This window comes from Phytophthora cinnamomi (genome assembly GCF_018691715.1).
Source record: "Phytophthora cinnamomi strain GKB4 chromosome Unknown Contig92, whole genome shotgun sequence".
NCBI classification, from domain to species: Eukaryota; Oomycota; class Peronosporomycetes; order Peronosporales; family Peronosporaceae; genus Phytophthora; species Phytophthora cinnamomi.
In genome coordinates, this window is record NW_027151025.1 from 910,516 (window position 1) to 933,851 (window position 23,336).

Sequence of the window (23,336 nt, forward strand, 5' to 3'; positions counted from 1 at the left end):
CAGTCGCTAGAACTGACTGATACCGACTGAGTTCAGGTCGTGGAGTTGTTCGGCACGGTCAGTTTCCTGATCTGGTCAGAAGCTCACATGGCAACGCGTGGACACGCTGTCCACCATGAACTACTGGTACATGTAGTATCTGTGCTGCAGCTGTTGTGGCTCGAATCTCAACGCCGTTGCTGGCGCTGCATAGTATATGGACATGTACATATTCGTTACCCCTCTGACGACAAATGACGACAGCGTCGCGAGGCCCCGACGACTCTACTAGACTAGGACTCCTCGATCCATGCCGTGGCGATCTCGTGGAAGCGCTGGCGCAACAGCATGCGGTCCTCCTGCTCCGAGGAGAAGCGCACGCCCGTAACGTCGAACGGGCACTCCTGCGGCAGGTCGCGCTCCACGAACGAGCCCGCGTACACCTCGTAGAGCCGCGCCTGGCTGTAGTACACGGGCTTCTTCTTGGGGTTGTACTCGAGGATGGCGTCGCTGTTCAGGTACAGCACGCTCGTGTTGGCGGCGGCGCTGGCGTCTGCCGGCTTCACGGGATAGTAGTGCGACGCGTGGCCGCACACGACCGACTTGCCCGGGCCGTTGTCGCGGAAGTCCCAGCCCACTCCGCCCACGCCGAAGTCGGAGAAAGAATACTGCGTCTCGGCCAGCTCCGCCGCGATGAAGAAGAGCTCCTTGTCGCCATAGGAAGGCGGTCTTCCGATGCCGTTGAGCGCCGCGAACGCCGCCAGGATGGCGGTGGCGCGCGGCTGGCGCTTCTTGCTCCACAGCACCAGCGACGAGTCCATCTCGTGGCCGGCGCGGTGGTTCCACGAGTGGCTCGTGAGCAGGTGCTCGCTCGGCGAGTAGTTGTTGAGCTCGACGGGGATCTTGTTCTCGCTCGTGGCCTTGGGGCGCTCGATGTTGCCCAGCAGCTGGAAGGGCGACACGTCGAAGCGCGAGATGTACTGGTTCAGCTCGCTCACGTCGGCGTTGCCGCGGATGCGGTTGCCCAGGTACATGTTGTCCTGGCTCAGGCGGTCATGGAAGAAGAGCGTGCCGGTTGTGCGGAACTTGTCCGTGTCCCAGAGCGACATGGGGCTCTCGAAGAAGATCGTGTCTGCGTCCAGCAGCATGAACTCGTCGAAGTGCGAGAAGGTGGCGGCCAGCAGCTTGACGTTGAAGGACCGGTACGCCCGGTGGCAGTTGCGCAGGCTCTGGCAGAACACCTTGCGCGACGCGTCCAGTGTGCTGGCGGCCTGGAAGGCGAGCTGGCACACGTCGTAGAAGCGGACGACGCCCATGTCCTCCTTCTTCAGCACGTTGCGCTGCAGCGCCTCCTTCAGGTCTCCACAGTGCGGCACCTCGACGGGCAGGTCCACGCCCAGCGCGCGCAGCTCCATGATGAGCGACAGCCCCAGCGCCGCCACGCCGTCGAACAGGGGCAGCACGATGCCGCGTGGCTCGCTGGTGCGCTGCGCCAGCTGGTGCAGCGTGTACACGAGCTGCTTCTCCATGCGCTGCACGTCGTCGGCCGAGAACTCGTCCTGCGACTGGCGCGCGGGCGGCTCCTCGCTCTGCTCCGCGCCAGGCGCGTGGCCGTTGGCGTTGCCCAGCGCGTTGGCGGCCCCCGCGCCCTCGCGCAGAGTGGCCAGGTGCTCCTCGGACCGCGCACGCGCGGCGGACGTGGCGCGCCACGTGAAGGCGAAGTTGGCGGTCACCACGAGCAGCCCCAGCACGCCCAGCGCCAGAAGAAGCAGCAGCGGGCGCGGCAGGCGGCGCGGCATGGCGTGCGGACTGCTGAAGGGCGAGGCGCGGTCGCTGCGTGCGACGGTGGGCAGCACGGCGCGCTCGTCGGGGTGGGATCGGCGCTGCATCGAGCGCACTTGGTGCTGCTGTGCACCAGCTGGGCACGTTCGGGGGCAGTAGCACCTGACCCGGGTCGGGTCGGGTCTTGCAGACCCATGCACGGTCTCTCCAAAATGCGAACATGGGGCGGGTTTCAAACAGGGCTCGTTGGGGTCACCGAATGGAGCGCTAAGGTCACTGAATGGAGCGTTGCCCTAACGGAGATTTTTTGGATCGAGTGCGGAATGGAGCGTTGCTCTGAGGAGTTTTTTTTATCAGGTATGTTGGTGTAAAGTTGCTTGGGAAAACCACACCTGCTACAAACGCTGCGGAAATCGCTCCATTGTATTATTTAGCGGAAGTGCGATTCAAAAGAGGCCACTCAGTCACCTTCACCTCGGTAATGGACGCGAATTTCAGGCTGGGGTGCCGTAGAAAACACCTAGTGCTTACCGGCAGTAACGCCTAAGACCACAGTGCCGGTAGCTCCCAACACAATGAGGATCCCCGAAATGACAACCAGCGACCGAATGAGATCAGTGCCGTCCTTGGGATGCTCCTTCGCGAACTTTTCAACAATTTTGAGGTCCCCCTTCGTAAGCTTCCCCGGATTCGAGACGAGTGATGTCGCCCTGCGCAACTTGGGGTTCTTCGCCACGATGTTCTTCACCTTGTTTATCTCGGCTTCCTTCATCGAAAGCGCTCTCATCTTGCCACGAATCGGCGTTTCTTTCAAAAGGGTCTTGAGCTTGTTGACCTCAGCTTCCGACGCGGTGAAAGATTTCAAGTTGCTCAAACTTGCCGACTTCTTCAAAACAGACTCCAAATTGCCAGTTCGTTCTTCGAAGGATGCATCGATTGCGTTTTCGTGATCCGGGATGGAGTCCTTGTCGCCACTGAGGTTGTGCATGTTCGAAACACCATCGACGAATCGAGTGCAACATATAATCAGAGCAAGCAGTACAAGCTTGTGAGAGCGCATTCCGTCTTGAGTTTGATGACGAGGCTCTGGTATCGCTAGGCGTCGTCTCCGTCACAGAGAAATCGAAAATGACAAGCTGCACCACTGCAGCAAGTCGGGTTTGGAGCTCTGTGGGATGTGCCCATAACGCGATTGCAGATTATGTTCTCAAAAATACGGTCTCTGGTTCTCCACGAGGTATCTGACATGTCAATTTGCGTTATGCGATCCCCCGCCAACATCCAAATCTGCGTTACCCCCGAGAAAGTTGTCCACTTCTCCTGGTCCACACATATACTTGCTGGCGTTCTTTACGCTGCCATCAAGCCTCTCATTAAGTAGTTAAATGGCGCCTAGTACACGTAAGAGCTCATCTACGGGAATTATGGAACAGCAGGGAAGAATTGGAGAGGAAAAAAAAAACAGCTTCAGTAATTTGGCTCTGCAGCAATGCTGTTGTACGAAAGTGAAAATGAATCCAGCGACGCTCCTAGGGGTTTTCACGTAGCAGTGAATAGTTTTCTACTAGAAGCCCCCGAATTGACCACGTTTAAACGCGGCATAGCTTCAACCGTTGTGTTCTGCTTTATTTTCAGGGAATTGGCTTGGGTGCTAACGTGTTACGAGTATCAAAAACATCGAATGCTTCGAGAAACTTTCATCCTCTGATAGAGCGCACTACTCATGACGCTTACGTATCTCGCGTTGTCAAAATCATTGCAAAGCAACATCTAATAAAAATAAATAATAAACAAAATCAAATTAAAGTTGAAGTTCGTCGACGAATGTCGCTTGAGTCGTTATTCACACTCCACCACGATCATCTATGCCAGTTCATTCAATATCGCGTCGTCTTCAATACAAAAACCCAATGTCACAGATTCCCTCCTGTATCCATCTCCACAGGTGACAGGTCGCATAGAAGCAGACGTGCCCGTGTCCATGCAACTTCAAGGGCACCTTCGTGCCACCTCGCGCCGCTTCGCCGCCCCCTCGGTCTCACTACCGATCTAACCAAGCCAAGAGCAACTCAAGACCCAAGATGGCGACCATGTCCCCGCCCACCGTCGACGCAGACGCCGTGCTGATGGACTCTATCCCGCGCGTGCGCTGGAGCCCCACGAACAACCGCTTCCACTACAACATGCCCGTGGCGGCCGAGCCGGGCGAGCAGGGCTTCGTGCTGCTGCAGGAGGTGGAGCACGCGGACTCGCCCACGTCGCAGCAGCTGCCGCCCAACGAGCGCCACCACCTGGAGGAGATGGAGCGCATCAACGGCCTCATCCACGACGTGGAGAACTCGGCGCACCTGCACGAGGCCGTGCGCAAGCTCGAGCAGCAGCGCATGCACCACGACGAGTACCACGAGAAGGCGGCGCGCGACGACGACGACAAGCCGCAGGCGCTGCGCAAGAAGGACAGCTTTCGGCAGCGCCAGGCGCCCAAGCGCTCGTTCGAGGGCCAGCGCCAGAAGCCGGCGCGCACGGGCCGCCTCCAGCAGCCCAAGTAAGCGCCGGGAGGAACCGACACTCAAAACGTCGATGTATGAGAGGAAATAATGTAAAAGATGCAGAAAAATGAGCAACACGAAGGACGTCAGGCGTGCGCCCAGGTTGTACACTACTTACCACTTAGGAGCTCACGGAAGTTAGCCTGATGCAAAATGTACTAGCGCGAAAGATTGTTAGATTTCACTGGGGCAGAAGTACTGTATTCGGGTTGATAGTATTGCCAGCTTTGGCAATTGCCAGAGCTGAGGGGATAATGAGCATGGATAATAAAGCACCGATGAAAAATTTGTACCTAAGGTCTTGATGTTTGGAGTCTTCCTGAAAAGACTCGCTAGTTTACCGATGCCTCGTTTTTCATTCGACGTTTTGACTAGAGATGTGATCTCGTTTTTCAAGGACTTCGGTGTAACCAAAGGAGTTCCAACCCTAGCCTTCGCTTCGGTTGGGGTACCGCTGCGCCTTCGGTAGCGATGGTCGTGGTGAGCGAACTTATTGTTGATTTCGAAGTCTTGAGTATTGGCTTGAGTGGAGTCGAGGCCAGCGAAGGCTGCAACAGACCGATCGCCAGCAATAGCACGAGATGGAGCGGCCGCATAGGATCTCCGAGTCGCCGCAATGTCTTAATCAAACTTGCTCTGTATGAAAATGTGGCTTGTGAAATGGATGTACCCTCATATACGACGCCGCCGTGCTTCAGTCGAGGGTCCAATAAAAGCATCATCGACAGATATTTCGTTCGCAATCAACTTTCCTACGGAGCGTCGTCAGAACTTTTGGGGATAACATGCGTGAAAATGGGGGACAGGGTGGCTCATCGAAAAATATTTTGAGCGTAAACTGCATTATAAAGTGATATGCCCAACTGAGGAACGGGAAAGTAAGCATTTCTTTTCGAGCTGGCATCCAAGCATCAACAAGCCACCACGAGTCTCAGCATTTCTCCAAGTGCTTTAGCTTCTTTTGGGTGCTGGTGGTGGCCACTCTCGCAGTTAGCAACCTTAACTGTGTCGCTGCGGAAGCCCCCAGCAAATGGCGTTACTTTAATAAGGCCCTCGAGCTCACGCTTGGTGCCGTTCTTACGGTTCTAATCGTAGTTGGTTTAAACTCCATGTTTTCATGTGGGTGGTATGCAGCAGCCAAAAAATCGCTTCCTACGACGCTGCAGCTTATTTCCCCAGCATCCGTTGCAGATGTGGCGCTAGTGCTATGGTACCTACCAGAGCTCCCATCGGGTGTGGATCCCGAAATTCGGATACCCGATTGACCTTGCGGGCGTGCATGATGGCACGGTAGGTGCAAGACAGATATAGATCCGAGTATGGTTGCCATGCATTGCAGTTGTTTCCGGTTAGGACGTGATGGTTAAATTGAGGCTGAGACTCAAACTTACAGCCTTTTGACGAGTCAGTTCTCGATCTATATATTTTCTTTCTCATGCTACTCCGAAGTACTTGTATTTCAAGCGATTGCTTGCTTTGTACGGGTAAGTTACCCGAACTTCACGGAGGAACCTGCTGGACGAGTGCGGGTGCCCGATACCAGATCAGCACACCAGCCGGGCGGGCAGGCACCTCGGTTTGCGACCTCTGGTATTGACACCTACCTAGCTAGCATCGGTAGTCCTGGCAGTTCGAGCAGGTTTTCCGTATGAGGGTGTTACGGCGCGTAATGATCACCTTACCGACCTGAGGTGCAAGTGAATATGATCCTCTACAGTAGTGGAAAATCCTAAAGTTTGCTAAATGTACTCCAATAAACACAATTTGCTTGCTCGAAGTCGAACGACAAAGCATGTGCCACGAAAAGTTAATATCCACAGAGCTCGGGCTTACGTAGTTGATAATGCACTTCGCGTTAATAACATTATAATGCACTAGTTCCATGGTACACTACACTTTACACTAGCGTCGTAGGCGTGGAGACCTGCTTGTAGACGCCAGGCGTCGTGTTCATGTTGACGCTGCCAGCGTCGCTGATCTTGGCCAGTGAGTTGAAGGACTCGCGCGTGAAGTCGTCAGCGCCATGGAGCTTCTGGTAGAACTCGGCGTCCATTTCGTCGATGCCCTTGGTGTTGTCGAACACGCAGAACCACGTGAGCGGGATGGAGACGGCCGCGATCGCCGCGAACGTGTAGAAGGCGCCCGGGTAGCCGTAGCTCGGGTTGTCTACCCAAATGGAGAAGCCGAAGGAGCCGACAGCAGCACCGGCCTTGCCGGCAGCGGCGGAGATGCCGTGGCACGTTGAACGGATCGGCGTCGGGAACATCTCCGTGGGCAACACGAACGTGGACATGTTGGGGCCGAAGTTGGAGAAGAATAGCGTGAGTCCGTACAGGACGATGAACAGGATGGACTGCTCCTTGAGGTCGTCCCAGAAGATGGCCATGATCAGGCACAGGATCGTCATGAAGAAGAAGCCCTGGAGCTGCATCTTCTTGCGGCCGAGGCGGTTGATGGTGTACACAGCTACGAAGTAGCCGGGCAGGGCCATGAGCGACACGAAAGCCACCTCCGTGGTCACCTGCTGCAGCGACGGGTTGCTGAGCCCCACCACCTTGAGAATGCTTGCCGAGAAGAGGTTCTGCGAGTAGTAGACGATGTCAAACAGGAACCACGTGCCAGCCGTGCCCAGCAGATTGACGCCGTAGTGGCGGAGGATGAAGCTTAGCCGGGCCTGCTGCTGCGTCGTGGCCTGTGCGAGCTGGCCGCGCTGGTGCGCGTTCTTGTACGCGGTCGACTCCTCGGCCGTGAAGCGGAAGTAGCAGACCACGAGGGCGGGGACCACGCCGATGGCGAATAGGATGCGCCACACCGCCTCGAGCCGCGAGCCGCTGTTCTCACCGGGCTTGCCGTCAGCGAAGGCCTGCACCAGCAGGTTGCCCAGGATGGCGGCCGTGACCTGACCCACTCCCTGCAGTGCGAATGTTTTAGCCACGGAAGTGTTGCGGTCAGCCGAGTCCGTCGAGTCCTCAGCCGTAGAGCTAGCGGCCAGCGGGTACTCACCGCCGATGCCGACACCCAGGATGAGGCGCGCGGCCACGAGGAACCAGAGCGTGGAGCGGCCGTCGCCCGCGTACGCCGCGGCGCAGAGCACGCCGCCCAGGATGAGCAGGCAGCAGGTGAAGATCATGTTGACCTTGCGGCCGAAGACGTCACCCAGGAAGCCGAAGCCAAGCTGGCCGATCACGGCGCCGATGATGGCGCCCGCCGAGACCCACGACTTCATGGTGGACGAGTACGTGTCCGAGCCGTACTGCTCCGTGAGCACGACGTTGACCACGTTCATGACGAACAGATCGTACGCGTCGTTGTAGAAGCCGAGGCCGCGCACGAGGAACTTGTTCATGGTTGACTTGGATCTGCTGGATTGGGGACGACGGACGCTTAGGGCGAGGAGGTTGCGAGCAAATTCGGAAGTGAGCTGAGACCGTCCTGCGATCCGTTGCAGTAGTTGTGCAGGGATGAGCATTCGGAACCCCTTGCGAGCCGCTGCTGATTGGCGGTCTCGATCAGGGCTTGGGCTTACTAACCACATCTCGCTTTTTGTATGGAGGCCCGTCCCACAGTCTGACGCGAGCGACCCATTTTAGGCGCCCAATTTGGCAACAGGATCTCAGATCCGCAGCGTAAAGCTACGAAGCTGCATCCTCCACTGCATGATAACTGTATTCGAGGGTTAGATTGTAGCTGTACGTTTAGGAAGTGATGTAGTTGTGAGCCGCAACTGCATCACTTACTACACTTATACCGTATATATAAGGTATGGTAACGTGATCAACGGGCCAACATCGATCCCAGACAGACATGCATCACAGGTGATTCGCCGCATCGATCTGCAAATGCCCTCTCTCGCTTATGTCAACCCTGCGAGATCGACACCTCGTGAATACTGTTGATACACTGTACAACATGCATTTTGGAGAGAGCAATGCAGACACAAAAACAAGCTGCTGCAATACATGTAGTTTTGTACGAACACCGACACGTATTAACGGAAATTACGGAATAATACCCCGGGCACTATTTAATAGTACCCCTCACAAAATCTCGAAGGGTTACTCTGTATTACCAAAAGGTTACTGCTGAGTTATTGCTGATGGGGATTCTTGATGGCATTTTGCCGAATGAGGCGGTGTTGGGGTGCTGTGAACGTGTGCAGGCAGCGCTAGTGAATGGCTGGGGCTGCGTTCTATAGTGAAGTGAGGTGTAACAAGATGACTGGTCATCAGAGCAGGGTAGGGTACGTGAGTTACTGTAGGGTTACTACCGGGTTACTCTGAGAGGGTACTATTTGGGTAGAGGGTATTAATCGGGAATTTCCGTTAGATATGATCGATATTATATTCTGACAAAGTGGCGTTATGCGAATGCCTTCTTGGTTTTAAAGTGCTTTCGGGGCTCTCAAATACGCTTCTTTAGTGTAGCGCTTTCCACCTATCCATTTCCATTTTGGTTCCTCTTTTTTTTTGTACGAAATTGGGTACTCTCGGATGCGGTTAGGTGTGACATTGACGATTGCGCTCCAGATTCATCGTCTATACAAATTACTATGATCCCAAATCTACCTCCGAAAGATCCGTTTAGCAAATCAAATTTCTGCACACGAAAAGCGGTGGCGGTCGTGTCTCGCGCTTGCGCTTCAAGGGTGCCTTCCAGAACAAGCTCACTTCAGATGCCTCACGGCGTGAGCTCGTTGCAGGGAAGAAATACAGCAATTGGAACACCAGCGCAGCTTCTTTTGACCTCGCGCGTGCGATGGCAAGCAGCGCGGGACTCGACTAATCCCGCCAGGGACTCGATTCAGGGTTTCGAGTCTCGGAGGTGCTGCGCAGACAGGCTTGCTGCGACAGCTATTGTATCACGCATACGGCACTCGAAAAAGAACCCTGAGCAGGAACTTGGCCGAGGTTGCAACCAGGCCCAGGTTACCTGGGGTCCGGACCGCGGCGGATGACGCCACGACCCTTTGTAGACGGATGGGCCATCTGAGGGCAGCTCGCTCTGCTGGCGTCGGAAGAATATCGTGGCTTGTGGTTGAACACGGAGGTCTTCATAATGGGTGTGCGCTTATCTCTGGAACTCGCGCGCTTGGCGACTTTGCAACGGTTCAGCTAGGATTCCCGGAGCTCTGGGCCGGAGCATTGGCCACGCGTGACGTGCAGTGTATCACCAACCACCTTGGTAGTAAGCTTACTACATGTTTCGGTGTACTCTACTGACAGGTTAGTCCGTATTACTATGTAGACACTAACTACCGTGTTAGTTCAATTCAAAACTACATGTATACATGTTAGTATTGTATAGTTAAGAACAATAAAAGTAATGTACCTATTGACTAAAGTAGTCTGCGAAGCAGGATTTTTACTTAGGCAGTGAGTCTCCACCTAGTTCTGCCGCACCAACGCCCTCCTGGAACTTTGATGTAACTTGGCCATGCTCCTCTCTTTCAAAAGCTGCGATCATCTGTGCAGGCAAATTGCGAGCGTCCTATGATTCGACTTCATCGTAAGCCATATTTGCATATGCAATGTCTCTCACATTCTTGGATAATTATTTCTAACTTGAGGCCATGAGACAGCCTAGTTGGTTCATTGTAGGATAATACCCCAACGTTTTTAATAAAAACACCCAAGTCTGGGCCAAAGTTCGTTGAAATAATTGTAATTGGTACTTCAGCGACAATTTGGCTAACAGTTCACTAGCTAGTGTGTAACTAAAATGACATCAAAGAAGGATATTATACGCTATTAGATGCAGCAAAGGATACTACAAGCTCAGTTTCAAGTTTTCTAATCGTCGAGTTCACGCTTCTCCCTCTAACTTCTACTGACTTGTTAGCTCAAAATACTAAACACTAACTAATAACAGTTAGCTAACATGTACAGTAACTAACATGTTAGAGTTAGGGAGTACGCATATTATATTTCATTCAAGTCAAAACGATTTCAAATGAATGGAATTGTTAGCAGTTCGAAGCTGCTCTTGGACCCAGATTTCATCGAGCGTCTCGAACAGCTCATCCATACTTTCGCTGGCGTCGTTGTCAATGACTGTGTCATTGCAGCAGCTCGCGCGTCCCAGGCTGAACGAAATCGGGGCCCATAGATTCTATGGCATAGAAGATTGTCTACCCCAATGAATTCACCTGGTGCAGCTGCCGCGGTGGTCAGTTTGCCGAAGGAATCAGCCCGTTGGTGTGCGACGGTGGTCTATTCGAGGTGTTCTAATTGATGGTGTTGTATTAGTTGTAGAACACCCTAGCGGAGGGCGTTTAATTCACACAGCGTTCAAATATTTTACCGTGTACTATTCGGTGTTCTACATTAGTATAGTAACAGTAACAGTAACAATTACAGACCAAGATCATCTTGGGCTTGAAGATGCGGTCGCTTTAGTGTGAACAATACTGCAGTCGCGAAGCAATGGTAGCGGTTCTATCTTATCATGCGTGTCAAAGCACAATGTTGACGTCGCCGTCGCCCCCACGATCTACTTCGAGAGGTTTTCATGTCCACCACACAAATTAATGTCCTTACCCAGGGCTCACAATCACTCTGTCGAGGCCATCGCTAAGTACGACCTTGCGCGTCGCCCCCAGTCCGCCACTTGGAGCGAGCGAGTGCGCACTCTCCGCCCGCCCGCGCCCACGATGGATCCGCCGCCGCCGCCGCGCTGGACGCCCGCCATGGAGCTGTCCCCGCCGCAGTCCGAGGGCGGCAGCAGCTTCGAGGAGGACGACGAGGAGACCAAGCAGCAGCAGGCGCCGCCGCCCAAGCCGCGCGGCCTCGGGCTGCTCCTGGCCCCGCGCGCCTACAGCAGCAGCGAGGGCGAGGCCGACGACGCCGCCGAGCGCAGCGCCGACAGCAGCGAGACGGCGCGCGCGCCCTCGGCCGAGGACGACGACGACGAGCTGTCGGCCGCCTCGGCCGTCATGGCCATGGGCCACGCGCAGGACACGGACGACGCGTCCTCCGCCTCGGCCTCGGCCGACCTGCCGCCGCCGCAGAAACCGCGCGCACGTGGCGCCGCCCGCCGCGGCGACTCGCTGGACGAGCTGGAGCTGAGCGTGCCCAGCCTGCGGCTCGTGGCGCAGCAGCGCGGCCTGGACATCGCCGGCCTCAGCGGCTGGACCGTGCGCGAGGACGGCAAGCTGCTGGACCCGAGCGGCCACAAGTACCGCAGCCTGCGCGACGCGCTGCGCGCCTACACGCACCTGCTGCAGGGCGCGATCCCGCGCGAGGACATGTACTTCCTGGCAATCCTGCGGCGCCAGCTGGCGGAGCTGGAGCTGCCGCTGGTGGACGGCCCCATCAGCGTCGTGGCCCTGGGCGCCGTCGTGCCGGAAGAGCACTTCTACACGAGCAAGAAGCTGTTCCCGGTGAGTGGAGACGCTAGTCGCTGCAATGCAACGCTTTTCGTGCTCATGAGAGTTTTATTGTTTTATTTATTTATTTTTGTTGTTGCTGTTGTGGCTGGGCAGATCGGATACGAGACGCTCGTGAACGTGCAAGTGACGAAGCCCGTGACTATCGCCTTCCGGCTGCGATGCAGTAAGTGGTTAGGATTTTGTTGTGATGTTGGAGTGCAGGGTGGTCTGACCCGTGTGCATGTTGACAGAGATCGTGCACGGTAACAAGAAGAAGTCGCCGATTTTCGTAGTCGAACTGGAGAGGAGCGCTGGTACGTTGGGATCGATCCAGGCAGCTGTGTCGTGTGGCTCTGACGGATTTTGGTGGTGTTGTGGCCTATTATTTTATTGCGCAGTTGAGATTGTGTTCAGGTCGTATGTGGCGAACAAGGCGTGGAAGAAGGCCCTTGTGCATTTCGAGAGCTTACCTGCAGATGATCTTGTGGCGGTGGTCAGTGAATCCGCATTCACACCGGAGACTGACGATAACGGCAACAGCGTGAACGTACTAACGCCTGCGAGTGGCGAGGATGGCTTTGGTCTGCTACGACGAAATATCACGCGCGTGCTCGAAGGGCTGCATCAGGTGCTATCGTGCAGGGAGTATCAGTTCTGGGAGCAGCGGCATCCCATTACGCCTGACGTTCACGCCAAAATTCGATCACGACTGAAAAACCAAGTGAAGGATATTCTTAAGGCCCAAAATGTGGTTTCTAGGGATGAAATCAATCGTCAGTTATCACAGGAGGCTTTGCTGGAGGAGCATTCTCGCAACCCTGAGGAGGTGCATCGCCTAATGCAACAGAAAGAGAAGGAGCAACGCGAAGCTGACAAGCGAAGCGTCCGAGAGGCTGCGCGCAAGCTTTTAGAGATCGAAATGAAAGCTCAAGAAGATGCGAAGGAAGCCCAACGGCGAGCGAAAGAGGAGCGCAAAAACGCGATCATTGAGGCTAAGATGGAAGCTGCTCGGCAAAAAGAAGCACGAAAAGAGGCCTTACGACTGGCCAGGGAGCAGGAGAAGCGCATGCGTGAAGAGGAAAAGGAAATGAAACGTGCGTTGCGAGAGGAAGAGAAGCGCAAAAAGATGGAGGAGAAAGAAAACTCGATGAAACGAAGGATAGAAGAGCTGCGACAGCGGCGTCAGATGCGCGAAGAGCAGAAAGCGATTCTGGAGAACGGTGTCGTTACGTCTTCATCCCCGCGACGATTTAGTGACTCCAGAAAGAGGAAGGCTACAGCCGATCCCCAGACTGTTCGACAGCAGCAACTTGCGTTACTTAAATTTGTGGAGGAGGAAAGAGAGCGACGGCGACAAATTCGCCTGTGGGACAAGCGGTACGAAGTGGAGAGCGAAGTCTGGGCTCGCGTGAAAGCTCGCTATGCTCGAGAACAAAAAAACACTCACGCAACATCCGGCAATGACGCTGGAACCTCGGGGGAGCATGACACGAAATTTCCTACACATTTGATATCCGCTGCCGTAGAGCTGGATCCAGTCCCGGCTGAATCTCACGCCGACTTGCTGTTCGTGTGGGACTTCATTTCAACGTTTTCGGACTGCTTGAAACTGACAGCGTTGCCGTCGCTTGGTGTGTTTGTGAATATGATGACACTGAGCGATGGGTCCAGTCCTGTTGGGGACGGTGATCTCGATGACGATTCGGTTGGCACACTTTTTGCTTCGTTGCACGCAGAGTTAGTAAAGATGCTGATCGGAGAGTATTTTCCGTTGCTTCAAATGGGCAACACGCTTGAAGAGTTTCACCGTACCCGGCCAATGAATGCGTTTAGCTGGCCAGAACTCGCCCGCCAGGTGTGCCAGTTGGCTATTGAGTTCAAGCACCCTAGCGCAGACGAACAACTGCTGAAGTCGATTAAGGGCTCCAAGTCGTATCGAGATGATGCTGTTACTCACCCACTTCGCCAAAAGATGTATCGCCGTGGAACGAACTTGCTTAAGGGTGTTCAATTCGAAGAAGAGAAGGAAGAGGCAGAGACAGAGACCCAAAGCTCGAATGGTAAAAACTCCATTACGTTGGCGTCGGAAGCAAACATTCCGTCGGCAGGATCAAGCGAGTACTATGGAGTTGTTCTAATTGGTGGTGTATCGAGTAGGTTTACGGTTGGAGAGAAGGATCAGCATCTCGTCGTGACCGAGGTAGTTGCTACTCCTAACGACAGCACGGCAGAAAAAGATAAAACTGTTGAAGGCGCTACTCCTGACCCGAAGAACGATAACGCTGATATGATTCAAGTTGGAGATTACCTTATGTTCATCAATGGGCAAGATGTACGCGAGATGTCTCTAGAAGATTTTAACAGTCTGGTGAATGGTCTCCCAACTCCACATGGATTGCTCATGTCCTCGCTTGTCCCGGTCGTGAAAAACCCACTAAAGCATATTGCAACGACGCAAGGGGCGACAAAGATGAAGTGCTGCGGATTCGTGCTGAAATTACTTCGTGCAAAAGAGATTGCGGCGCCATTCAATCAGCCCGTAGATGCCGAACTCTATCCCGACTACTACTCAAGCGGAGATATTGCAGAGCCAATGGACCTTGGAACAATCGCGGAGAAAATCGAAGATGAAGATTACGAAAATGACGACGTGGAGTCTTTCGTCGATGATGTTCAGCTAGTGTGGAAAAACTGCTACACATACAATTCGCTGAAGGCTGAAATCTCGAATTTAGCGCAGAAACTGACGGTCATTTTCGAGCGCCTGATGAAAGAGTGGGTTTACACAACCGAAAACCGACCAATGGTTGCAGCAGAGGAAGACAATTGCCGTAATTGCCAGACGATCTATGCAAAAGGTCGATTACTGCTGTGCGATCGATGTGATGCGCCGTATCACACATTTTGCCTTGCGTCGCCGCTGCCTATGATCCCTAAAGGCGAGTGGTTTTGCCCTTCGTGTCTAGCAGATCCGTCGTTTTCGCCGGAACAATTTCGTAAAAAGGCTCGTGATATGGCTACTGACTCCAATGATAATCCTAGCAGCGGTGAACTAAACGAAAACGAGCTAACCGAGCTGGAGAAGCGGCTGCTGATCGCGATTGATCTTCTTTCTAATGAAAACTACTCGAAGCTTACTGTCAGCGATCGATTGAAGGTACTGAGGGTGTTGTGCGAGTTAATTGAGGATACTGCAGCAGTCCAGTCGGTTTATCACTCGCTCGAAGATAAGGCTAATGATGCGCGTAAAAAGTTGGGAGAATCGCTTGCTGATCTGGTGCGGGAATGGGACAGATTTTCTCCGCCACGCTCGTCCCATGGAGTCGAGCAAACCAAGAAATTCATCATCGATGGCGTGGAGCATGAGCTGACGGACGAATTATTGACATATCTCGAAGACAAAGCAAAGGCTGAGCTAGATTCAAAGCCTATTCCTGCTCTTCCTGAAAGTGCTCGAAACAAACTCCGGGGTGACACAGAGGTGAAGAAGGACCCGGTGATCGCGGAAACTGACGATGAAAACGATGATTCAGACGGATCCGAAGCTGCAGAAGAAATGATACTTGAAGAATTTGGTGACCGGTTTTTGTTGGCCTTCGCAGGCACGGATGAAATGGATTCCATCGATAGTAGAAGCAGTACGTTGCTGTCGCGACCCTTGTGTGCTTTCTGCGGCCTGGAAGATGAAATCCTAAACGGACCCTTGCATTCCTGCAAGCAATCGCCACTGACAAACCTCACGACAATGCTAAACCATTACGAGTTGCCTGAGTTGCTTGCAGGAGATGAACCGGACATGTTGACTGTACAAACACTTAGGGGTAACGATATTGCGAATGCGATTCTGGAAGACACAGTTCGAGGCGTTCAATATTCCGAGCGATCTGCGGCCTTACCAAATGGTTCAGGGGAAAGCCAGCAGGCACAGGGCGTCAAAGGGATTGTTTACGCGATTAATGACCGCGTGGTGTTTGGAATGAATCGTGCTGCCATTCAAGAACAATTGAGGACTGCAGCGCAACCGATATTGATGTATCTGACATCACTACCAGGTGAGGCTGTACGAGCCTCGGTGTCAATTGTGAAATGCCACGGATTACCACTCGGCTTGGCGTTGGATTCTCATGAAGCCTTCATTTTTGTTCAGTCGTATCACTTTTCAGAAGATATACCTGCTGGATTTGGGGAGTTGTCCGGACAAGTATTTCCGGGTGACGTACTGCTGATGGTGAATGGCACTTCCACGCGTGGAAAGGATCTGGCGGATGTCGAATCAATGCTTCGCGTGAACAATCCTACAGATGTCACTTACGTTGCCTTTGCCCGTCCACCCTCGGCGATGATGAAAAATGCTCACGAAGAGTGGCAACGTATTGTATACGATGCTTCATCGCAGCGTTCGAAAGAAAATGCATTGCGAGCGGAACTGATTAGTCCGTACATGAACGGACCAATCTCGTACGAGGTCGTCTTCCAAGATGGCCCTCTTGGTCTGGCGCTGGCGCTTGAAACTCGAGGCGTGGTTGTTAAGTCATTGAATGATCATCCCGATGGCACGCTAGGCCAAGCATCCCTCAGTGGTCGTATTATGCGGGGGGATTTGGTCGAGCGAGTTAATGATGCAACCTATGGACAGCTAAGTGATTTATCTCAGTTCACGTCGTGGTTGCTAAGTCTTCCCCGTCCACTAAAAATTACATTTTCCAGACAGCCCCCCGGTGGTTCCAGTCATGTGACACCTGAGCAAGCGAACAAGCGCATGACTGATTTGCTGGGTAACTCGTCACTGCTGTGCAAGACTCTTCAGCTTCCTTCGTCTAGTGATATTAAGACATTCCGAGTCGGATCCTTCCCGCTACCGTTCGAGGCTGAGAATTTTCTTGAGAAAATTGGTGTGATAGCAACAAACGGCCTGGTTTATTGTGAACGGCAAACCGACTCGAAGATGGACAAGGAGGCTGCTGTGACGACTGTTGCGGTTGGTGACCTCATCGTGGGGCTGAACGGGAGATCTATTGCTGGTTTGAGCTGGGCTTCAGTAAAGGAGTTGTGCGCGGGGATATCATCCACCTGTCCGATTTATCTCCACCTTACACCTTTCGTCAGACCGGTGACCTTATTACAGGCCCACGAAAGCTGCATCGAAAGTGCCAATATGGCGTGGTCGGAATGTGGAGCTATGCTTCCTCGAGTTGAGAAGGTTCGGGAGCTGGAGAGCTTCATCAAGTGGTTGATTATTCCAAGAACTTTATCATTTGGGAAATGCCGTCACGGCTATTCCTTCTATCGGTTCTTCAGTGATCTCAATCGTTTGTTCGTATTGTCTCCGGACAAGAAGTGGTCGGTGTGCACCACGAAGGAGCAGCTCTCTCAGCTGCTTGCTTATTTGGAAGAGGACGAGAAAGACACAAAAATTGCCACCCGAATTAAATGGTGCTTTCATTGGGTACTACATGGCGACGCCGCAAAACTTCAGGTACAACAAGGTTCATCCTGCTGTGAGTACTCTAGCAGCGATTTCCTCAGTGATGGACCGTTCGCTATTGAAAAGGAGGTGCTACTTGCGATGGACGGGGATATGGAAAAGTATGAGTCTCTGGTGGCGTATCAGGGACGGAAGTTTTTCCTCGGGTCATTCTACTCACAGCAAGAAGCAGAAAATGCTCTCCAACGCGCTGAATCAACGATTCGATCTACTGGATTCCATGTGGTGATAGCTGGTGATGTCTCTACTCTGCGTAACGCGCATTTTCCTTCTTCACTAACTGCTCCATTCCCCAAAGCAGAGAACGTGGTGAAACGTATCTTATCGCGCAAGTACGAGTACGGGAGTGTGATGGATGGGCAGGGTGGAATGAAACCCATTCCAATTTCACATGACGTGTATCAAATTCTTAAGCGCAGCCTGCGGTCGAATAATGCGATGCTGAATCACAACCTGGATGCGTCGAGGGCTGGTATGTATCAGGGAGGAATGCCACCTATTGCTATGCCAAGAATTCAAGGAGACTTACAGTCGTCAGCATATGCAGCAGCCCAAGCACGTTACCAAGAGGCGTTGAAACGGAAGTATGCCCAAGCTGAAAATCCGTATGCCCAGCAGATTGCCGATCAGATGAAGCGAACGAGATATGACCCAGCCGTGGCTGCAAGAATGCAGCAACAATTTGCGCCTGCTGCTCCCGGTAGCACTGCTTCGTTTAAGCGGTCGCTCCAAGCGCTTGTGGATCAAGGGCGAGCGATGCTAGCGGCTTGGAATCAATTTGCTGCGTCCGCAAATGTCCAAACGACAAATGGATTGGCGTACGCATGCTTGTCTAGTTTCGAAGAGGTGAAGAAGGTCGTGTCCCGGATCGTTGTCGACCCTTCTGCGGCCCACCCCGATCCCAAGACTTTTGTATGTTTACACCACGCATACGTTATGGGATTAATTTGTGCGATGGCGACACAAGCTCTTACAACGAGCCAGAAAACTCATTCGGACTCAGCTTTGGTGAAGCAAGTGGCAGACGCTTTCGCGACGGCAATTCTCAGTTGCGTGGATCCGTCAAATATGCTACGTGCACGAGCTTTAAGCGGCTTCGCCACCGCTGCAAAGAAGTGTGAACCGTCTCAACGTGCGGGTGATTTGTCAATGGAGCTCCACAACGTCGCAAACTTCGTGTTGATGTTTCTGCGGACAACGCGCTATTTATCAGGCGCTAGCTTTGATGACCTTACCAACTGCCGACCACTGTTCTCAGCTTCGACGCCTGGTGTAGACGCCCTTCCCGCGTCATTTGTGCAGCAAGTTCACCTCCTTGAGAACATCCGCGAGGCGTTTTTCCGCAAGGTTAATATGGCTTCCAGCGGGACTCTTCCAGGCCAGAACCAGCAAATGGGATCAATGCCGTCTCTTCAAGTTCCATACGGAATGGCACAGGGCGCGACTTCAATGGCTATCCAAGCAAACAATTCTCAGCCCGCGAATCAAAACAGCAACAATGGCACGCTTGTAGACGTGGAGTTTGGGTTTGGTCCGTTGGGTGTAGTGATCAACTATTCTAACCGCGGGACGATTATTGTCACTGAATTTTCCAATGACAACAATAACATGATGGGCCAGGCTCAGGCGAGTGGCAAGGTGCAAGTGGGCGACGAAGTCTACGCTGTGAACGGCAATATGCTAGCGGTAATTGGAATGGAAGGCTTCAAAGCTGAAGTCGCTACGGGTAAACGGCCGCTGCGAGTGACATTCCGGCGGATGTTAGCGACTGCTCAAGGTGGTACAGTGGTAGGAGCGACGACCAACGCAGAACAACAACAAAACCCCACTCCGAATTTTGGATATCCAGTGAGTGGTGGTGCTGAGGGAACGTCTGCACCGGCTCAATCAGTGCAGGTCTCTTCTTCGATGAACCAAGCACCACAGCCGAGTGTGTTCAACCAGCCACCTCCTTCAGCGATAAACAGCAACAACGGCTTTTATGGCAACCAGCAGCCCAGCAGCGGTCCAATGGTTATGAACACCAACGCTATGAACGCAGGTGGAAGTTATCCAGCCTCATCAGCTGGGCAGTTCCCTGGTATTGGTGACAGTATGAACCCGTTTACGTACCAGTCTGCACCTTCAAGCCAACCGATGGGAGATCCGTCTTCGCAGTTTGGCGCCCCGCAAATGGCAGGTTACATGGGCGATATGTCTGCGCAGCCTTTTCCTGCTCCCTTAGGCGGTCCAAGTTACGAGACATTGCCAAATGTATACGGTGATGGTGTAGCTGGAGGTCCAAGCGCTCAGCCTTCTGGAGCCTGGCAGGGTGCGCCTAATCCAATGGCACCGTCATTTCCAACGGGTCCAACGCCAAACGGAATAAACTTGAACAGTGCAGGAAATGTGCCGATGCCCTTGAATCCGATGCCAATGATACCAAACGCGTCGGCACCAATGGGATACTCATCGGCTCCACAGCCATCATCTGGTGCTCCGAATTCGTATCCGAGCAACACTTCGAACGGCGAGTTCGTGAATTTCGTTGCAGCGAATGATCCTCAATTGCCACCGGATGGAGGAGATCCGTCACAGGTGACTTTTTATGATGCAAACGGTACAACTTACCGCGGAGCAGCAGATTTTGAGCTCGACACCAGTAACAACGTGTCGAGTGAGTCAGCGTTTTTACCCACAGAGGCAGCGGCAAGTGCAATTGCAGACGTCGATACGGAGCCCGAGTCTCCTTCGATTTCGCAGTTGACAACGCCAGCACAGTCAGACACCGACGGGGAACGCACTGAAGCCGACAGGCAGCGTGATCGAGAAGCGCAGTTGGCGAGATTGACTGCTGCATCCAATGCCTTACAAAGCCAATCGCCGGAAGTTAGCTCAAGCTACACCCCAATCCCGGGCAGCGCAGAGGCTCAGCCTACTATCCCTGTCGTGGTTCCTGCTGATTCTTCTGCATTGCCCCCTGCGGTCTCAACAACCGAGGGAGTAACACCGGAGGTAGTGGTACCAGAAGGGAAACCTCCGCTTCAAACAAACAGGGCATCGCCTCGTGCTCAGACAGGTGGAAAGGAGCTGCGTTTAACCGAAGAAACAGCTTCGAGAAGATCGTCAAGAGTATCCCGGAAGATCACTAATATTGCGGATATGTACGATCCTGACTTTGTCAAATCACACTCAAGAGGAGGCACAGGAAGCGGTAGTGAAGCTGGAACCGATGAACCGACCGATGGTGATGTTGGAGACTTGTCCACTGAGCTATTGGAACCTTTCCGCTCGACAATCCGTCCGCTGAAAAAGGATATTCCCCGCTCACTTTTGCTACTTCGAGCCCAGCTACTTGAAATGGAATCAGCAATCCCGCGCGATGCCTTCCGGTCCGGTAAGTGGGGACGCTCTGTCCGCGCGGCATGGGCAGAGTTGGTCTACACATGTGACGTGTCATCTAGGCTCATGCAGGCCGTCGTGCTTTTGGAGGCCAACATTGACCCGGAGTGGTTGGATCCGGGTTGGAAGGCATCCCCGCTCCCGTCAGCGAAGAATGCGATCGCTACATCAACTATTTCATCTGCTGCCATGCGATTGTATTCGTTAGATGATGCGATTTCTTACGGGCGGATGAAGCGTGGAGGCAAGCGCAAGCACCGGAACCCTTCGAGTGCTAGCTCTAGCCGGCCAGGTTCTCCGGTAAAGACGGCCATCATCAGTCAAGAATCGAAGTCTGCTGAGCCTGTGTCGGATCCGTCGGAGCTGCCTTTCGTGGGTAGGCTATCGACAGGCTTGGTTGCGTTGGCTGACAAGATGATTCACAATATTCTTGAGGCCCAGCGCGAGCGATCCTCAACTACGTACGCCTACCGAAAATCAAGGGGAGAGGTGGCAGCAATAACTTCTCTTACAGATGACCAGGTAGAGCAGTGGATCCAAGCTAGATCTGCTAACCAAGCCCAGACGGCTTCAACTTCCGGGCAATCACAGAGTGGTTCCGGGCGTCACTCGACGCCCAAGCGGAAGCACCCGGGTTCTCAACCTTCTGGGCCCACCGGACAACGCTCGTCTTCCAGTAGGAAGCGAAGAGCTCAAGGCTCAGCGAACGTCCCGACGCCTGTTGCGACTCCACCGGAGACGCGGTACGTTGAGCTTCGCTGCTTCCAGATGAAGACCATGCAGCACTGCTTCCCAATGGGCAGCGCGCAGGATATGACTTTGAGGTCACGGTTGGAGTATATTATGGACACTTTGCTGAGGAATGAGTTGGCGCTGGCATTTTCTGCGCCGGTGAACGTGAACGAGGTGCCCGGGTACGCAGAGCTGATCAAGCACCCGATGGATCTGGGTACGATTAAGATTCGACTAAGTCGCGGATTCTACGACCAGCGGTTCGAGATGCTCGTGCGCGACGTGAACCTTGTGTGGGAGAACTGCTTTACGTTCAATCGACTGGATGCGGAAATTTCGTCGGGAGCGAATCGATTGCGATGTAAGTGCCGCAGTTGATGCTTACTTTTATGCGCTTTGACTAACGCTTATTTGCCTATTTGCAGCCATCTTCAACCGTTTGTTCGAGCAGTGGGTCACAAACGTGCCGCCCAACACGCCGGTGACGCATCTCGCCTCGGAGGAGCTGTGCCGACAGTGCGGCCAGATGAACGCGCAGGAGAGCATGCTGCTGTGCGACAGCTGCGACGCCGCCTACCACGCCTTCTGCCTACAGCCGCCGCTCGCCGCGATCCCACCAGGCAACTGGTACTGTCCGCGATGCCCTGTGAAGAAGTTCGCCGTGTAGTTGCAGCCGAGAAAGGGAATAGTAGACGTTTGCATTTGAGTCGTGCCGTCGGGGTATCATTGGCTGTTGTAGAATAGCGTGCGCAGTGGAGTGGAAACCATTTGTAAAAGCTTGTATGCCAGAGACGGTGAATAACAAGATTGAGACGCATGCAACTAGAAGCTGGCGACCGCAAATGGCATTCTCATTCGAAGAGTATTCATCAAAGTAACGTTTAGCTGAGAATGCATAGGCATCACTTCCCCAACGACCGAACCCAGTATGGACTCTCCGACAAGAACAACCATCATGATGAGAAACATCACTCTATGGAGGTCACCCATGTCCCGCGCCAGGGACGACTTTTTTTTTTTTTACAGAATCGCCTGGGCCCTCTTAGTTACCTTGTCTTTTGAGCTTGACAAGGACACGATTCTTCTCCTCCAGCTACTGAACTTTTTTCTTGAATGAGTCCTTCTCGAACTTGATGGCGCTAGGGTTCTTCCGGAACACACTTCAGTTTATCAAGAACGGACAGCCTCTCTTCGACGTTGGCGCTCGGATCGGCAATCGTCGGACGCTTTATAAGTACTTGCATAAGATCGTAAGTTCGTCGTTTATATTGAGGTACAATATGTAAGGAGATTGTTTATGGTAGAATCGCCCCACAGCGCACTATAGCACCTAACAAAGCGCTTTTGATCGATGCACCAACAATCCAAAATAACACCACTACATGGATCTAGGTTAGGTGACTATTGTTGCTTGCAGCCACCAAGCGGCTGTCCGCAATGCCCTTTGACGAAGTTTGCCACCCGAGAAAGGGAATAGTAGACGTTTGCATTGAGTTTGAGTCGCTCCCCCCTTTCGGCGTGTAGGCTGTAGAGCTGGTGTGAAAGCTTGTATAGCCGACCAAGAAATGTTTGGACCGGCAAAATCCCGCGTGAAGTGCACACAGTGAAGTGTACTCTTCGAAATCCGGTCCAAACATTTATTGGTGGAAACCTTGGTCAGTCGTTCTCTCATTCAAACAGTGATGGGGTAAGATGCAGACTGGAGGCGAGGTTGAGCTAAACTACGCAGTGTATGACGAATCGACCTTGTTGATTCTCGTCGTCACCGTACATGCCCATTCTTCCTATTTATCCTCATCGATACCGGCCTGCTCAGCTTCTTCGATGTCGGGAATTTCAACACCCGAGTCATCGACTATTTTGAACAAACTTCCGACTTGGAGGACGAGAGCAGAGGCGTTGACCTAAATGACAATAACACACTGGGCCGGGATGAATTGGCCAGAAGGTGGTCGATCTACTTGATCGAGGTCATGTGCTGCTCAAGAGCCCAGCAAGGCGTCGTTGGCCGCGTTGGTATGCCGCGCGTTAGTGGATCGAAAGTTGCGGCGAAAGAGAGAGG

At 53.3% G+C, this 23,336-nt stretch overlaps 6 protein-coding genes across 6 annotated transcripts; 3 read left to right on the forward strand and 3 right to left on the reverse strand.

The window, feature by feature from the left end:
* Positions 1-272: 272 nt before the first annotated feature.
* Positions 273-1,868, reverse strand: IUM83_02858 (uncharacterized protein; the record flags this gene model as incomplete). The annotated part of the gene is made up of 1 exon (XM_067926812.1): positions 273-1,868. One exon carries the CDS (start codon positions 1,866-1,868, stop codon positions 273-275), a length of 1,596 nt encoding a protein of 531 aa, XP_067784250.1.
* A 413-nt stretch (positions 1,869-2,281) lies between these two features.
* On the reverse strand, positions 2,282-2,749 carry IUM83_02859 (Avr1b-1 avirulence-like protein; the record flags this gene model as incomplete). The annotated part of the gene is made up of 1 exon (XM_067926813.1): positions 2,282-2,749. One exon carries the CDS (start codon positions 2,747-2,749, stop codon positions 2,282-2,284), a length of 468 nt encoding a protein of 155 aa, XP_067784036.1.
* Positions 2,750-3,842: 1,093 nt separating this feature from the next.
* IUM83_02860 (uncharacterized protein) lies at positions 3,843-4,310 on the forward strand (the record flags this gene model as incomplete). The annotated part of the gene is made up of 1 exon (XM_067926814.1): positions 3,843-4,310. One exon carries the CDS (start codon positions 3,843-3,845, stop codon positions 4,308-4,310), a length of 468 nt encoding a protein of 155 aa, XP_067784274.1.
* Positions 4,311-6,207: 1,897 nt separating this feature from the next.
* On the reverse strand, positions 6,208-7,656 carry IUM83_02861 (putative inorganic phosphate transporter; the record flags this gene model as incomplete). The annotated part of the gene is made up of 1 exon (XM_067926815.1): positions 6,208-7,656. The coding sequence occupies one exon, from the start codon at positions 7,654-7,656 to the stop codon at positions 6,208-6,210; it is 1,449 nt and encodes a 482-aa protein (XP_067784275.1).
* A 3,303-nt stretch (positions 7,657-10,959) lies between these two features.
* Positions 10,960-15,447, forward strand: IUM83_02862 (Bromodomain-containing protein 4; the record flags this gene model as incomplete). The annotated part of the gene is made up of 5 exons (XM_067926816.1): positions 10,960-11,688; positions 11,791-11,860; positions 11,928-11,990; positions 12,075-15,314; positions 15,395-15,447. 5 exons carry the CDS (start codon positions 10,960-10,962, stop codon positions 15,445-15,447), a joined length of 4,155 nt encoding a protein of 1,384 aa, XP_067784272.1.
* A 5,075-nt stretch (positions 15,448-20,522) lies between these two features.
* On the forward strand, positions 20,523-21,941 carry IUM83_02863 (Bromodomain-containing protein 4; the record flags this gene model as incomplete). Its single annotated transcript, XM_067926817.1, has 3 exons — positions 20,523-20,537; positions 20,633-21,635; positions 21,700-21,941. The coding sequence occupies 3 exons, from the start codon at positions 20,523-20,525 to the stop codon at positions 21,939-21,941; spliced, it is 1,260 nt and encodes a 419-aa protein (XP_067784273.1).
* Positions 21,942-23,336: the final 1,395 nt, after the last annotated feature.